This window comes from Myodes glareolus, chromosome 11, assembly GCF_982192425.1.
Source record: "Myodes glareolus chromosome 11, mMyoGla1.1, whole genome shotgun sequence".
In the NCBI taxonomy this organism is placed as follows: Eukaryota; Metazoa; Chordata; class Mammalia; order Rodentia; family Cricetidae; genus Myodes; species Myodes glareolus.
The window spans coordinates 36,714,220-36,727,172 of record NC_142036.1 but is presented as its reverse complement, the minus strand read 5'-3'; the positions used below and the strand labels follow the sequence as shown (position 1 = coordinate 36,727,172).

Here is a 12,953-nt window from a genome sequence, read left to right as displayed (position 1 = left end):
CATGCCTACAATTCACATGTTACCTCTAAGGCTGGTTTTCAATCAGTTGTCCTCAAAGACACCTCATTCGTTACCCCCTATGCCCCACCATTAACATCATCATTCTATCACTCTTTGTGGGTCCTGTTTTAGATTTCCCATTTTTTTATTCATTGCAGTCAGTCTGCATCTGATGTTACAGTGTCTATGTAATACGCTTCTCACTTTTATAAAGGTAGGTAGCTTGAGAATCAGAGAGTTGAGAGATCTGCTCAGCAGGACATGGATGCAATAATGTAGAGTCTCAATGCTCTCTATTTTTTTAAAATCTAATTCACAACTTGTTTTAGAACCCAGAATACATATTTTCTTCTGCTCTGATCTTCTGTTATCGCCACATTCAAGCTTCTCAGGTGAATGGGTAGAGAATATTGTCAGCAGATAGCAATGGAAGTTCACATTATCATGGCTGGAATCTTGTGAGTTGAGTAGCTCTGGGCTGCTCCTATCAGTGAGATTTCTTAAAGATGTCCTGTTTCTTCCATTCTGCCCATCATTCAATACTATGTAGCTCCACATACAGAAAATGCATCTTTAGTTCTTATCAACTATTAATTGTCTTATGCTTTGGAAAAAGTTGGTCATCTCATTTAAAAATGCAGGTAATGATCTTCCTCAAAAGACAAATGATAGACCCCAAAATGTTCAAACTGTGTTCTACTGACTGCAGCATATTTTATTCCTAAAAAAGTTAATAAATGCCCCCTTAATTGAAATTATCTAGTGAAAAAGGTAAGTTATGCCCTATAATCTTATGTGTTTGCACATTGCATTTATAAGACAAAATAAAAATATATGTTTTGCTTTTATTGTATGAAATCTGAGCATATTTATAATGATCTATTTTTGCTAATACCATAAAAATTCTGTTTAGACTCCAGTGGCAAAGATGCTCTTTTTCAAATTCACAACCACACAGTTCAATTCATCACTCATCTAATAATTATTTACAAAGCTCTGGTAAAATTTTTATATGCAAAAAACCTTAATTACTAGGTTCTTTGAATACAAAAGTTAGATGATATGGCTGGGACTGATGTGGACATGAAGTATATACTTTTACAGTGAGAATAACTTTTGATATAAATATGGTCACACATTATAGAGTGGCATTTTAGTCAACAGAGATAATGTTTAGAAATGTAGTTCTGTGACACTGGGTCATGTAGTGAGCACCAATTCTGTATCAGACAGTGTAAGCCCACTGTGTGATGCTTGTGCATTGACTATACACCCAGATATATTCCCCTCAGAACACATTGCTGTCATGAAGAGGCATGATTAACATTGAACTGCAACACGTAATACATGACACAGAACTGTGCCTCAGTGGAGAACCCGTAAGTTCAAGTCAGACATACTTAGAATCTGGCCTTCAACACTCTTCTTGTCACATATATTCAATAGTGGGTAATTATGAGAAATTATGAGGCAATCCTATTTAAAAATAAATACTGAGTATTCAGAATGTGACTGTCAGGCAGAAGTGGTAGATTAGAACACTCTGTACTCAAAGCACACAAGCAATGTTCCTCAGCCATGTCCATTGGAAGTTAATTTGCTACCACCCTCACTCAGTGACCCAAAATGACAAAGCAACCACTACTAAGAATTTTCTGGGGACAGTGATTCACAGCACTGGGAGGGCACTGGCAAGTCTCATACCAGAAATTATATGTGTGATGGAACAATGACAATTACTTGACCCCGAACTCCTGGGCCTGTCCATCACAAAGAAATGCAAAAGGTTGCTCTTACTGTGAGCCTCTAATTAGGAGAGAACTATAAGAATGTAGTGAATAGTACTATTAACTATTTTTTTTAGTAGAAAGTGGACTGGAATATTGCCAAGGTCTTGTTGTGCATAGGCACGGAAGCATCATTTACACGTGGCTTTATTGTGTTATTGTCTATTACTGAACAGACAGTTTTGTGAGAAGTCGAACTGTGGCACCATCGAGAGCTGTTTCCAGTGAACATCTCCTGGGCATACATTTGAGAACTGCTGTTTTGTTTCTGTCAGCTCCAATGTTTGGAAGTAGGGGATGGTGCATGTCGCCTTCCCCAGAGGCCTTGTGGAAGAAATGAAGAGATGGTCATTGGGGAGCTCCTCCTCCATTCCTGAAAATTATCTTTTGTCCCTGTATATTTCTGCTCCTAAGTCCTCACCCTAGAGCTTATAGCATCCCTGGGGTTATGTAGGCCATATTAATCATAATGTGGCTGATTGAGGATCAGGTAGCTGAGTCTAGGTTCATTTGAAGAACCAGGTGTGAGCTCATAAATAGTCATTATTGATAAGGAATGAATTACTAACTGTGGAAAGCAGATGTTTCTGTACCATTCAGGTTTCCTCTAGAATGCACTTGAAGATGATTGGTAATGCCTTCTGATTTACCACTTGTCTTTTTTTAATATCAAGAAAGAACACAGATTGAAGTGTTTGTCTTGGTACTAGCTTTAGTGGTAAAGGCCATGGAGTTATTAAAATTTATAGCCACATTGTTTCTGCAACTACATTTTCTTGTGTTCAAAAGGCTTATAAAAGGTGCCAAAAAATGTGGCAAGAAAGCAGCTACAAAGTTGTGACTGAAAATCAACCCTGAATAAAAGTTCTGTTTGCAAAAATTTATATTTATTTTCACACTAGATCTTGATGGCAATGCCTGCCAAACCAACCAGGCCTTAGCATACACTACTGCTTTCAGTTACACTAATGAGAAGAGAAAGGAGTGACATATTGCAACCTGGAAGTCTAGTAGACACGTGGCAGATGCTTCACATGTAATCCACACAACAGGCTTCGGGGATAGCAATTTGCCCCTCCCTCTTATTACATGCCCTTTTATAAGTAAACTGCAAAGGTCATGAAGCTTTATTATTATTAATAAATTAGAGGTGATATTTTATTGTACTGTGCTAAAACCCATGCATGATCGTTCTACTGAACTAATTAAATTCACTAATAATGACAGGTCGGGTCATTTTTTTTATGGGAAAATGACTACACAGTCCCCCCCCTTTCCATTTTCATCCACCTCATATTTTTATATAGTTCTAACTTAGAAAATGCTAATAAGTAGGGATGATAGGATGGCTCAGTTTGTAGAGCAGTTGCCTTAATCAGTAGCATCCACATTTTAAAAAAATACCAGCAGACATGATGGCATGTATCTGTAACCTCAGTGCGTGGGAGAAAGATCTCCGGAGCACACTGTCCAGCCAGTCTAGCCTAATGGGTAAGCTTCAGGCCAATAAGAGCCTCTGTGTCAGAGGGAATAGCTGAGGCTGTCTGCTAGCTTCTACACTGTGCATCCACACCTGCAAACACACATATGCACACATACATATTAGTAAATGAGAAAGCCAACTACGGCAGCGTTCATCACACAAACCGTATTATTTCATTATAATAGTCATTTGAAGAATGGGAAAGTGATATTTGCCCTCAGCGTATTATTTAAAAAAAAATGGGTTCAGATTAGTTAAGTAAGTTGCCACAAGGTCAGGGTGTGGGGGGTGTGGGAGATGAGGCGAAGCTAATGTGTTTTTTATCCACTTCTCTCCTCCTGTAGACGCGTGAACCACAGGAGTTTATTTTCATGGCGGCGGTTATGATCGATTTAAGCCTGGGCAACTGTATGGGTATTTGCCACAAGGCTTCCGTGACTTCTAATGAACTGCAACGAAGCAGTTAGCCGCGGATTATAATGCCACTGAGGTCCCGTGACAAATGACAAGGAAATGATGATAATGAAATCTTATTACTGCGAATAAAGAGACAGCATCTGAGGTCTAGCACAGCCACATTTACCACTGTGAGGCGCAAAGAGAACAATCTGGGAGAGGGGCCACTCTGGATTTGGCAATGTGCGGACAGGATTAAGATCCTTTCAATGTCCTGACTCTAACGGCAAATGTGTGGCACCTAAGATAAGGACCAAATATTTATTCTGGTAGAGATTAAATCTTTTCTTGTCCTAAATCTATTATGGATCTTGCAGAAAATCTGCCCAAGAATGTATCTTGCCCATCAACGAACTCCGTGAGCCAGAACTGTCCTTTGCCCCCACTGTCATTGAATGCTGCAGAGCGCTGAGGTCTCCATTCCCTTTAGAACGCTAACACTGCTCTCTAGCTATGATTAATTAGTGACTCACAGCTGAGCTGAATCACCAGCAGGCTTTTCCACTCATACGGGATTGATGTAGTAGTTTCTCAAAGGAAGAACCGCAACTCAATAAACAGCCCACACATGTAGGGTGGGCAGAGGAGCAATGGCATCTGAAGTTGTGGCTTTTTAACTCCTCCAGTTCTGTCATCCTGCGAATATGTGGTGATTCAGGCTTTTATACCCTGGCTTATTTCCCTAGGAGGGCATGAACACCCACCTACCTATTCTTGCCCACATCCTTAAAGAAATGAATAATGAACGCCACCTCTCCAAGACAGAACAAATGTGTTATGTTATTGCCAAATTCCCTGAGGCTCAAAGAAAAAAGTTGAACTGTATCATAATATTCTTCATTATGACCCTGAGCACAGTAATGAAGACATTATCATACTGACCATTGCTCCATAATTCCCAGGGCTGGGTATGTTCTTTAAATAGAGAGATGAAACAAACCAAAACAAATCCAAGATCACACTGATACCAATAAACAGAAAAGAATCTGTTTAGTCGTCATGTGGGAAGGCACTGGAATACTTTTTACAAGGTTTACAAAATTAGAAATGCAGGCAATCATTTGTGTCCTGCAACAAACTCTGTGGGCACAAAAGAAGCAATGATGTCTACTCTGGGTCTGCTTTTCTGAGTTCCGACAACATATTCATCAGTCCGTCTATATTATCCCCTTCTAAAATCAAGACTCTTGGTCTTGGTCATTTATTTAATCAGGTATGAGATGTATCTCCATAGGAGGGACAAAAAAGATAAATGGCAAGTTGAAGACAGCATACCTCATTGGAAACTAAATGAATTGCACCAAAATATAAACCAGTATGCATTCTACAAGAAACCTTAATTTATAAGTATACTAAGTGCGTAGTAATACATTTATGTATTGAGTGAATGAATTAATGAGTGAATGAATGAATACTAAATCTGAGCATGTATAAAAATTTTCTAGAACTTAAGTAGTGTGAATTCTGTTCTTTATCTGTACCATTTTTCATTTCTCCCTTTTCCTTTCCTCGTTCTTCCCCCCATCCACTCCTCCAACAAATGAATAGTGGATAAGAAAGGCTGATGAAGAAATACTGTGACTCAGATTTGTAAATGTCAGAATGACAACTAAATTTTATTACTACCAGGTGCCCAGCCTGGTGCCAATAAGCCAGACAACTAGAAAGACGGAGAAAAAAATATTCGTCCTTCTCTCTTGCTCCATCCATGCTGATCCTCCGCCGAGCTGTCTTGTTCTTCCAGGAGGCTGAAAGAAGCTGACTGTATCTGACCAGGAAGGCCACTTTCATTTTGTTTCATTGTGAATACCAATTCCAACTCTTAGTCATAACCAATTATTAGGCTGTAAGAGGAAGAGTTATAATAGCATTGTGACGTATAGTTCAGCATTTCCGGGCAGTTTTCTGGAAGTGCATGATCTCATCTCCACCCCCATCACCTCCATCATCTTCCTATTCATGGCCATCATGTCTGTCTTTTAGAATCCATTGCAATTTCTCTGCCTCCAAAGTCATTTTGAGCTCCCAATGGTACCTTCTGCTGTGGAGCCAAAGCTCCAGAATATGTTTTATCTCTAGCTTCACTGGACAATAGGGCTACAAATCTGGGAAGACTGATAGTCACCAGCCCCTGCAATTTCATTGCCCATTGTGCAAAGGACCTTTTGAGTGTGACTGGAGTCACAGAAAACATGAAGGAACCCATCTATGATATCAACATCTCAGTCATTGTCTTCTAACATTCTGGTATCCTCTCCCCTGCCACCCCGCTTCACTGTCGAGATTTCTGCCACACTAGCATCAATATTCACCAACAGCCATTGAACGCTGTAACTTCTACTGTTCAGCCAGTGAGAACAATTTGGGTGGCTTTATACTATTTTTTTTTATGTTCAGGATGAAAGCCCATGGAGAAATATAGGATACTATTATTAGCTTCATACTGACAGCTCCCTCCGGGCACCTACAAGTTTATTGCTAGTTGGAGGATCGACTTTAAAGGGAGTAAACCCTGCAGTCAGTGACAATCATGCCCTTTGTATTTCTTTATTACAGGAACAAGGGAAAATTGGAGTTGTCTTCAATATCGGCACCGTGGACATCTCCATCAAGGAAGAGAGAACCCCTGTCAATGACGGCAAATATCACGTGGTGCGCTTTACCAGAAATGGCGGCAATGCCACACTGCAGGTGGACAACTGGCCAGTAAATGAACATTATCCTACAGGTAACATCTTCTCTTTTGGCCTCCCCAAACCACCTCTGATACCTATGACAGTCATGGCATCTTTTCTCATGACTGTCACCAGTTTATAGGCAAAGAATATATCAATGCCTTTTGTCTGAGAAAGAAAGTTATCTTTTTAAGATTAGGGCAGCATAAGCAGCTTCTGGAGACTTCCTGACTATGCACTGAACATTTTGATTTGCAAACCTTAAACCAATGATGCCTGACTGGTTCATACTGAAGGTAAATATTATAAGGTTTCTAGTGGAAGAAAGGGACATCACCCTTGTTCTGGGGAATTGTTGATAATCATAAGATAGTGGATAAGATATCTGGTCTATGTGGTGTTACGTTGTTAGGTGTGATTGCAGGGACAGATGGAACGAGGTGGCAGAGAGAATAGAGCAGCAAGTTTATTAAACTTGACTTCATGAGCATTAACTCAGGGGAGCAATGAGAAAAATCAAGGGTAGAGTTTTTTATTTATTTGAATTTGCCAAGTGATTTTCTCTCGCTCACACTAAGCCTGTGTTGCTCTTTAGAGTCTGGTCCTAGTAGTGATTTTCCTAGGAAGCACGCTGGCATGGGAGGCATAGGGGCTAATCATGCATTTGAATTTCACAGTCCTGGAGTGTGCAGCAGCAAAATCCCAGAACCAGATGGCAAACCAAGGGCAGAGAGAGAGAAGGTTGCTTCTTTAGAGAAACTCATTCAAATAGTCCCTTAGCTTCCTCTCTCATCTTTCAAGGCTCCTACCAAGAGTCCTGAGCCCTGGCCATGAAAGTCCTAAAAAGAGAAGGGAAAATATCCAGCGAGGGGCTTTTACTCCATAATTGCATTGCAACCTAATGGACAGATGACAGAAAATAGCTTAGAAGATGGCACTTTTCACTAATGTGAACAAGATGCATGTCTAACTCACTGTATGATTCTCCGATTTCCCCCATTTTTGTCTGTTTTCTCTCACTTCTTCAACACCGAGATGAGCACACTGATAATGAAGCTTAAATTACATTTTCAGGATTCTGGGCATTTTAGTTAATAATTATCAGGCCTGAAAGAAATATTCACCGTAAACTTGTATACTTGCGGCCCAAGATAATTTTCTCAATAGCTTAAAGGCAACGATTGAGGTTTCATGCTTTAAATCAGTGTTACATTTTAAAAGCCGATCAATAGTGTGTACTGCTTGGTTCTTCTTTAATATCCAGATTCTCCTCATTCCTGGTTTAAGAATTATGGAAGCAATTGTCCCAAGGCACTGATGCAATAAACATACTAACTAATCAATTACCCTATCTACTCATATATCTGTCATCCTGGATTTCCTCCAAAAGCCAGCTCAGCCAGTGATGGAGTTCTGTTAGAATTTTTTTTTTTAGATTGTCACAAAACTTAACCTCCTGAAGTTATCTTTGATCATCTGACAGAGCCAGAGGTGCTAGGAGTTGCTATAACTTTTTGTCAACATCCACATTCCCTGGACACAAATAGACTTTATTTTCAAGTGCTTCTTGCTTAAACCCTGGGGTGTGTGATGGTAAAAAGAGGAGGGAAGAGGAAGTGAAATAAAAGCGACCTTAAAAGCTGTTCATTTATTTGCTCATAGAAGAAAAAAAGTCCATCTTCCTCTCTCTATGCATATTACCATTGGCACGAAAATTGCTCCTGTGAGGTGTGTTGTGTTTCTGCGAAGAACTTCAAAGATTCCCCAGTTGATGCTAACTACTTGCTCAGAGTCAATGGAGAATTCTCACATGTGTTGCCAGCAATGAGAATGCATTGGGGTGGTCACTTTAAAGTCACAGATACCTAAGAACACCGGTGCCACTTGCTGCACACCTCTCCCTTTGTGTCGTTAGTTCTAAATTATGAGTTGTCTCCCGCAGGCTTTCAGTGCAGGATAAACCTGGCTTTAATGGCAGTGCTTTCCCTGCCGCCTGTTAGCATCACTGATAACTCTCACACAGTTATAATAAATGTTCTTATTGTTGGGTAGTGTCGAGTCTTGCAGTTATCCGTATGTGCCTTAGAGACACCTGATCAGTTGAGAACTTTTTTTTTTTTAATCAGTTGTATGTCTCAGGCAACTGGATTAAGACCTTGAAATGCTCTAGGTATTGAAATATTTGGTGCCTTCCCCACATATTATTCAAGATAAAATAACAGTGAACCATGAAATAAGGGTAAGACTTTCTAACAGTTCCGATTTTTCTCCTCTGATGATTACTTTAGGTTTGGGAAGGCATCCAATTCCTTCTTCAGCACTGCTCATTTATTTCCCCTTGCATTTATTTTGCTGGTTATCTAGTTCCAGACTTTCCATGAGGCACTGAGACTCACTACCCCTCTGGTTTGCAAGCCTGATCATATAGACATAATGATACTTTTAGAGTCATGTGCAGGTTCAGTGAGAAGAACACATGTGAAATCTCGACAAAAGGCTAGATGAACATGTAAGCAGACAATAAATGATAGCTTTATTACTAGAGATGTTCACTTCACACGTGGTTCATGTTGACTATTTGCTAGCCTATGAGTTGGGTAAAGTAGATATTTCTATTCTCCAGCTCAAATCAAAAAATATACTCAGGCAGATTCTGTTGCCAGCCTAAGATAATGTAGTAACTGAAGGACAAAATGAAGACCAGGTTATCCTCTACCCAATTAGATCCAGTTTTTTATCTTGATCCCACAGTGATGATGAGATGATTTTAAAAATGCATAACCATAAATGTGGATCTCCCTAGATCAATTTCTTTCTTTACAGGCATATTATATTTCAAAAGTCTTATAAGACTTCCTAACAGTCTCATGGACCTTGAATATCTTAATTTCCTTCTTATGGGATTGAAAGAATGCATTTAACTAAACTTAAGAAATCGTTACCACAATATTAAAAAGTTTAGTTTATTTTGAACTTAGAACCACAATGGTCTCTGTGTCCGAGAAAGCAGCAAAGTCACAGTCTAGCTAATCTTGACATAATTTCTCCAAAAAAAAAAAATAAATTGACGTGTCCTCTTTTTGCCCAAATCATAATGTTGACAATGGCAAATGACTAGCAGCTATCAAGAAAGTTCAGAAGTATCTCACCATAAACATCAGTTTTAGTAGCCACACAAAGATAGTTGTCCAGAAAAGTGGGGTAGAAAATTTACATTTAAGGAAGAAAACAAATATTAACACAGTGAGTCCAAGTGGTTCACCCCATGAAAACAGGGTGCTCTCGTGGGCCATTGAGAGGAATATGTACTTTAAGGGGACAGTTCTTTAATGTAGAGTAACTACTCCCAATTAATCACTACAGTTGCTTCATTCAGAGGGCACACTCTTGGAAGTCACTCCTGCTGAACACATCCAAAGGGGCCAACTGAAAAACGGGATGAATGGGTCATCTCTTGCACCTTCTCACAGTCATTTATAGGCATTTGTTTGGCTTTATGGAAACATCCTACAGTGAAATATTGAGAGCTCAGCTGGGCCCAGAACATGCAGCCTGGGTTCTTTGTGAATCAGTGAGTAGCCAAGATGGAAATAGTTCTATCGCAATTGAGATCTTCTATCACTTGATTCTGGAGGACGGAACTCAAAAGTGACTTCTTCCTTTGAACCTGAAAATAGAAAGGCTAAGGAAGAGGAGAGGGAAATAAAAAGAGAATCAGCTCAGAGCTATCATCCAGGCACTGACAAATACGCCTTATAAAGCCTCTGATTGCTCTCTCTGCACAGTACAATGGTAAGGACAAGGGAGGGGAGGTGAAAGGTGAGCCGAACGTGGGGAATTAATTTTAACCCTAGCTCTGGGCCCCCTGTGAGGCTCAGCTGAATAGGATTGTTCACGATTCACTCTTAACTGTGAGTGGGTGGCCATAATGTCACCAGGACTATCAGGATCCTGGTCATGGTACCCTAAGAACTTTTCAGGTGAAAGCCAGCCCTTTGAGAAATGAAGAATGATAAGGAGTTCCAAATGCATAGGACCCCAATCTTCCCACTCAAGGGCTTGTTAAGAAGATCTAGGCCTCATAGATTTTTCCCTTTGATATTGCATATTAAGTCAATTGAGGTACTCTTGACTGAAATTCTTATTATCATTCTTCGACTCAGTTTTCTTTGACTCTCCTGAAATACCTGAGACAATTAACTAACCCAGAGAAAGAAACAATTAACCAACACCGAGAAAAAAAAAGTGTGCTTAAGCTTATGCATCAGAAGGTTGTATTCAATATCTGAAGCAATTAACTTTACCAACTTGTAAGTGAGGAAAATTTGCTTTGACTCACAATTCTGGGATTTTCAGTCCAAGATTGAGCATTTGAGAAACTCATTTGTTTCTGAGTCTCTGGTGAAGGTACACATAGTGGAAGAAATTTCACCTCATTATCCAGAAAACAGAGAAGATACACATTGTAGTATGAGGGCTGGCTTGTTGGGGTTTCTGTCCCTCCCAGTACCCCAACAGCCAGCAAGCAACAAAGAAAATCACACACAAGACTCCATAAGGTTATAAACTGATTGGCTCATTAGGTCAGGCTTTTTGTTAACTCTTATAACTTATATTAACCCATTATTTTTATCTATGTTAGCCATAATGGCTCCGTACCTTTTTCTGTTGGGCAAGTTACATGCTGTCTCTTTGGTGGTCTGTACAGGAATGGCTGAGAGAGAGTTTCTGCTTCCAGAATACTCCCAGTCTCTTTGTTCCACCCCTACTTCCTGTCTGGCTTTCCCGCCTATACTGCCTGCCTGGCCAATCAGCGTTTTATTAAAATATGATTGACAGAATACAGATAATTCTCCCGCACCAACACATTGGTCTAAGACCCTCCCAAAAGGATACACTGATGATAAGTAAGTGCACAGCAGCTTCTAATAATGCCATCCAGGAAACAACCCTTGAGCATGTAGACCTTTGGGGAGGCATTCATCTCAAGCACGGCAAACTCTGAGAGGCTAAACAACCTGTCCAGTGTCTCAATAGCACAAGGACAGACTCGAGATTCCTACCTGATCCTCAAAATGCAGCACCACGTCAAACATCCTGCCCATTGTACTATTTCTGAGTTCTTATTTTATTGATAACTTCCCTGTCTCGATGATGTATAAATAAAACATTCTCTGAAACAGAAATCCATGCCTGGAGCAGGTTCAGGAGTAATGTTTCTGAACTTTGGTACTATTCACATTTTGGGCTTAGTGATTCTGTCATGCATTATGGCTGATGCAGTGGTATGCTCTCAGGAGCATCGTAAGATGTTGAATAGCATCTGTGATTTCTGTCCGCTGTGAGCCAGTAGCAGGTTTCCACCATGTCAAATGTCTTCGCTTCAGAGTAAAACCATCAATGACAAAAAAAATCATTAAATTAATAACAGTGCCTTTAAAATGTATTTCAATTACTTGCCATTCTGTTGTAGTCTAGAGGACATGATGGGAGACGAGAGATTGTGCACAAATACACCTCATGCTAAGCTACTGAGACGTGGAAGAGTTAAAACTGAAGACTATAAATAAACCGACGATAAGATACCGAAGTTTCTTAGGCCTTAGGTTTTCATTAATTCCTAGCCAGGGGGTTTTCATTCCTTGGCTTTTCTTGCAAACATGCCGGGCCTTGCGAGATTGGAAGCCTGCACTAATGCAAGCCTCATCTCATTGCTCACTCATCCGTTCAGTGTTTGTGTTCCTTTCGGTTCAACAGGAGGCAAGCATAGATAGGAAAGTCCGGCTAAAGGAATGAGAAAGCACAAACACAATCAAGACAGAAAGCTGTATTTGAACTTGGATTCAAGACTGCGGAGATAAAAGGCAGCTAGAGGAAAGCTCATTTAATTAATGTGTTTGAACCTTCTTTGCTACATTAAAAAATGCTCTCCTCAGTAAATTCCTCAACAGACAGAAAAATATATCAATAAATATATCAATCAGACCAATACTTTCTAAATATTTGCACTGCAGAATTTGCTTCCCATGCCTGGAAGACTGAATTAAGATTCACATGATTGGTGTTTCTTTTGTCAAATAATTTTAATGGGCTTTACGTAGTCTTGGTTGGCAAATGGTTCACACCCCTATGTGTACATTTAAATGTTAAACTACTGCCTACTTAGTTTCACATCAAAGTCCCGTGGAAGTGACAGTGAAAGGCCAGTACTCAGACACCAGTCTCATGACTACATGCGGTAGCTGATGATATGATGATGCTCTTTCTATCCATTAAAATGCCAACTTTCAGGGTCCATGCCTAGATTTTACATTTTAACAAGATTCACATTAAAAAATTGTGACACACTGGGCTAGACGCTGAGAATTTTAGATGCAGATATGTTTGATAATCACTGATATTAGGAGGCTAAAACCATTTTTTTTCTTCTTTCCGACTTACTATTAGTATTGTTTGACCTGACAGCCATATAGCACATGTAACCACTCAGTATATGTGATGGGGCTGGTGTTACTGAGGTTCTGAGGTTTTTATTTTATTGTGAATTATGCC

General features: G+C 39.8%; 1 protein-coding gene across 32 annotated transcripts in view; it reads left to right on the top strand.

Moving 5' to 3' along the window:
* Nrxn3 (neurexin 3) overlaps positions 1 to 12,953 on the top strand; it is a 1,575,536-nt gene that overhangs the window by 1,392,496 nt on the left and 170,087 nt on the right. For all 32 annotated transcript variants that reach the window (XR_015004497.2, XR_015004496.2, XM_048449344.3 and 29 more), the window contains one exon: positions 6,283 to 6,454. Coding sequence is in view for 30 of the 32 variants with exons in the window: in XM_048449344.3 (XP_048305301.1) it covers positions 6,283 to 6,454 (172 nt within the window). In the remaining 2 variants the exon portion in view is untranslated. The remainder of the gene's footprint in view (positions 1 to 6,282; positions 6,455 to 12,953) is intronic.